Source organism: Meleagris gallopavo, chromosome 29 (assembly GCF_000146605.3).
Source record: "Meleagris gallopavo isolate NT-WF06-2002-E0010 breed Aviagen turkey brand Nicholas breeding stock chromosome 29, Turkey_5.1, whole genome shotgun sequence".
Taxonomy (NCBI): Eukaryota; Metazoa; Chordata; class Aves; order Galliformes; family Phasianidae; genus Meleagris; species Meleagris gallopavo.
The window spans coordinates 3,676,081-3,679,991 of record NC_015039.2 but is presented as its reverse complement, the minus strand read 5'-3'; the positions used below and the strand labels follow the sequence as shown (position 1 = coordinate 3,679,991).

The 3,911-nt window shown below is 49.2% G+C and overlaps 1 protein-coding gene across 1 annotated transcript; it reads right to left on the bottom strand.

The window, feature by feature from the left end:
- Positions 1-268: 268 nt before the first annotated feature.
- Positions 269-3,910, bottom strand: RUNDC1 (RUN domain containing 1). The gene is made up of 5 exons (XM_010724708.1): positions 3,581-3,910; positions 2,767-2,925; positions 2,371-2,569; positions 2,048-2,155; positions 269-1,814 (listed from the first exon to the last, which is right to left on the bottom strand). The coding sequence occupies exons 1-5, from the start codon at positions 3,908-3,910 to the stop codon at positions 949-951; spliced, it is 1,662 nt and encodes a 553-aa protein (XP_010723010.1). The 3' UTR covers positions 269-948.
- Between the last annotated feature and the right edge of the window lies 1 nt (position 3,911).

The window sequence follows — 3,911 nt, the reverse complement described above, 5'->3', positions numbered from 1 at the left end:
GCTTCTGGTTCTGCCGGTGCCGGCCGGGCCGTCAGCGCAATGTCGACTAACGCTGCATTGTAAGGCAGAGCGCTCTTCTCACGACTTCATTTCAGGATCACTTGCAGCAGCGCAGTCCACGCCCAGCAGCAGACACAGAAATCCTAACGCCATCAGGAACTGCAGATACGTTACAGTGATATTACAAATATTACAAAGCCAAGTGAGCCACCACACCTGCATCACAAGGGCCAATAACCGACGCAAATTAAAACGCAGTCACTGGAAATAGATTTTCCCCACACAAACACTAATTAAAGCAGTTTAATACATCCGTCATGGAGTACCGCACCGCTGGTGCTCTGATCTCTGCACAGAAGTTTCAGAAAAGGACCTTCTGGGATATTTACAAAGTAATTTGAGTGTCAACTCCCTCATCCAGCAGCCTGAATATTGCTGGTTCAAGTGCATACCCAGTTCCTCAGCAAGATTTGCCCCCAGTTCTCTTACATTCACACTGGGAAAAACAAATCCCTCACCCCGTGCAGCCACATCAAGCACAAGCAACCAAACTCCCACTCCCAAGCAGACATCAGACTGCCTCACTTCTCCTGAGAGGAGTCTCATACTGACACCATTTAGACCACAGATTTTGAAATAAGTATGCAGATGCAGCACAACAGCTCAGATGCACTGTGCTCCCATGGACAGGCTCCGTGGTCAGGACCCTCCCGCACCCATCCAGCACGGCATAAATCTGCACACCAGTTTTGCCATTCAGATCTGCATAAGAAGGGTAGGATAAAGTGCTGTACCGCACCCAGCCACCAGCATCAAGATTTTCCTAAAAGCAAGTATCGATTTCAAAGAGCCAAATTTGGTCTTAAAGAAGAAAAAAAAAAAAGTTAGACTTCCGGAGACCAACAGCTGCTCAGTTGTGAAAAGTGAATGATCTACAATAAAAATACATCAAAAAGCATCTTTGATGTTCTTCAGCTGCCGGACAGCCAGGTCAACCGGGAGGTTGAACTTCAAGTTGCTCAGACGACTGAGGATATTAAGTGCACTCTCAAAGCCCGTGTTTACCATGTAGCTCCATGGGTGGTAGTGAGATTGCACCAAAGCTCCAGATTTGCAGATCAGGTTTACCCAGGAGACCAAGCGCTGCTCGTTTAGCGCCATACACACTAGAGCTTTCAGTTCAGAGTCTGCACTGCGCTTGAAGGGGTTATGCTCAGTAAGAACCGTATGAATTGCTGTCAGCAGGCTCTGTTTGGGTGTGATGGTGACTCCTCCTGTCACAGGCAAGGCAAAGGATTGGGAGAGCTTGCGAGCTGGAGACTCCACAAAGGCCTGTCCATTTTTAGTTTTGTAATACTCCACAAAGAGTTCCCAGGGGTGCATGGTCTGTGGTGAGGAGGTGAACGCAGGAATCAAGCATGCAATGGGTGCCAACACCAGGCTCATCCCTTGAGAAGAGGCACAGAGCCCATGAGCCATCAGGTCTCGCAAAGCAATGGTCAGCTCCTTCCGCACAGCCAGAGTCAGTTCATCTCTCCCTCCCAATGAAACATCCTGCAGATCGGAAGAACTGATAACGTGGTCGCCCTGCTGGTGTTTTAAAGCTAGCTGCCTCACCCGGTCTACCGACAGCTCCAGTTTCTTAATTAAGGGAGAATAATCCTTGTTGGCTTGGTCCTTCTGCCAGAGGCTGTGAGGAATTTGACCAGTAGCACAACCAAACTGACTAACAGCAAATATCTGTAGCACAGCAAGCATGCGACGCATGAGGTGCAGGCCCGTTTCTCGCATCTTTTTGGCATCTTCTGGGTTCACTGCTCAGGTTAGAAAAGAAAGTAAAAAAAACAAGTTTTCTCATTAAGGAATCAACATACCTGCTTTTAAGAAGGGCAAAAGAATTGTACACAGACCTTCTGTCATCAGAATTTATAAATAATAGAAACACTTTAAAAACATGCTAATGTATCTGGATGCTGGTTCATGCTCCATGAACATCAAATGAGTGACAGCAAAAAAGAGACAAACCTTCACGCCAAGCAGTGCCTACCTCTGTTTCCAGAAGACCAGATATTTGGTTTGCAGGAACCACCACCATCTTTTCTGCCTGCACACTCACAGTGTCCATCTTCCACCTTACCAGAACCTCCAACTTCATCTAGGACAAGAATTTCACACTTGTGAATTTAAATTGTTTATCCCACATATAAAGGTCAGTACTGCCTTAAACCACTCCGCTCCTTGCTTGGCAGTCTGTTTCTATCCACCACCAGCTCTGAAAATTCTTAGACTTAGATCTGCAGACTTCCTCCTCATAACTATGTCAAAATTATATATCAATTCAATCTACTTGTCTAAAAACTGAGCACTGACCTTGAATGAAGTTGATAAACATTTCAAGGTCCCTTATCTGTGTCTTTAGTTGTTCCACCAACTGTTCCTTCACCCGAGCTGGATTAACAATCTGTGCAATGGCACTATCCACACGCTGCCGTAATTCTTCTGGAGAGAGTGTTGCAATATCTTCACTCAAGTTCATGTCCAGCTTCTTAATCAATTCATCTATAATCATCTGCAAAACATCAGTCAGTTGTATCACTTCACTATGTGGCACCAGTGTCCACAACCTCCAAAATACTCCACTCACTATCTTGGAAATAGGTTTCTTTGTCACACGATGAAAATCACAATAGATGACAAGACTGCACACATGCACGCAGACTAACTATTGATACTGCATGACTAATGACAGAACCTCAGGAGCCTTACCCGTTGCCTTTCCATAACCACAGACTGTGGAAGAGAGTCATAGCTGCCCTCCTGGTATGCAAATGTCTCTAGGTCATCCAGCTGTGTCTTAAGCTGCAAGATCAGCTCTCTTTGCTTTTCCTTCTGGACCTCAATATGCTCCTGCTTCTCTTGCTCACTCTGAAAAAAAAGTTGTCAGTAAATAAAATTAAACATTTACACTGCAGGCCAGCCCCACAGTACAGGACTGTGATATGAGGAATGTTTCCAGTTCATGCAATTAATTGATGAACATTACAAGTCATTTCAAAAAAAAAAAGTAGTGCCTGCATATCAAGGAGAGGTACTGGTCACATCAACTCACGTGACAAACAAGAACCTCTGCAGATCAAGCTCCATCACACGCGCATCTGGCATGGTACAACACTGCTGGTCAGAGTAATGCTGGGCAGCTGTAACAACCACTCCTTACCTCAGATGCCCGTCACAGCAGGGGGAAGGGGCACAGCCGTTGCTAATTGGATTTTAAACAAGTCAGAGAATCACAGAGCTGTCAAGGCTGGAAGACAACCCAGCTCCATCCTCTGCCACAGGAGGGACATCTGACACTGCAGGTTGCCCAAAGCCCCATTCAACCTGGCCTCAAACAACTCCAAGGATGGGACACCCCTAGATTCCCTGAGCAGCCTGTGCTAGGCCACTATCTTAAGGCCTCTACCCTCCATCCTGGCACCGTACCCCGCAGCTTTCCTACAGGCCTCTTACGAGAGCCTGGCACACGAGATGCCATCCGCCCCATCAGGGCGCCCTGCCCCACCGCGCCCCGCACACTCACTGGGCCATCCCCGAGCCCGTGGGCCAACGGCGCGGGGCAGCCACGGAAGGCGAAGTCCTCGAGGTCGCGGAGCAAGCGCTGCTGCTCGGCCGGGCCGGCCCTGGCCACCTGCCGCAGTCGGAATTGCACCTGCGCGAAGTGCGAGGCCAGCGCCAGCAGCGCCCCGTGCAGGCGGCGCCGCTCAGCCCGCAGCCGTGGCACCGACCGCGGAGACCCCGCGGCCGTCTCTTCTTCTTCTTCGTCTCCTTCCTCTTCCTCCTGCTCCACCGTCACAGCGCCCACCGGCGCCCAGCGCTCCCCCGGGCCCAGCGGGCCGCCTCCCAGCTCCATT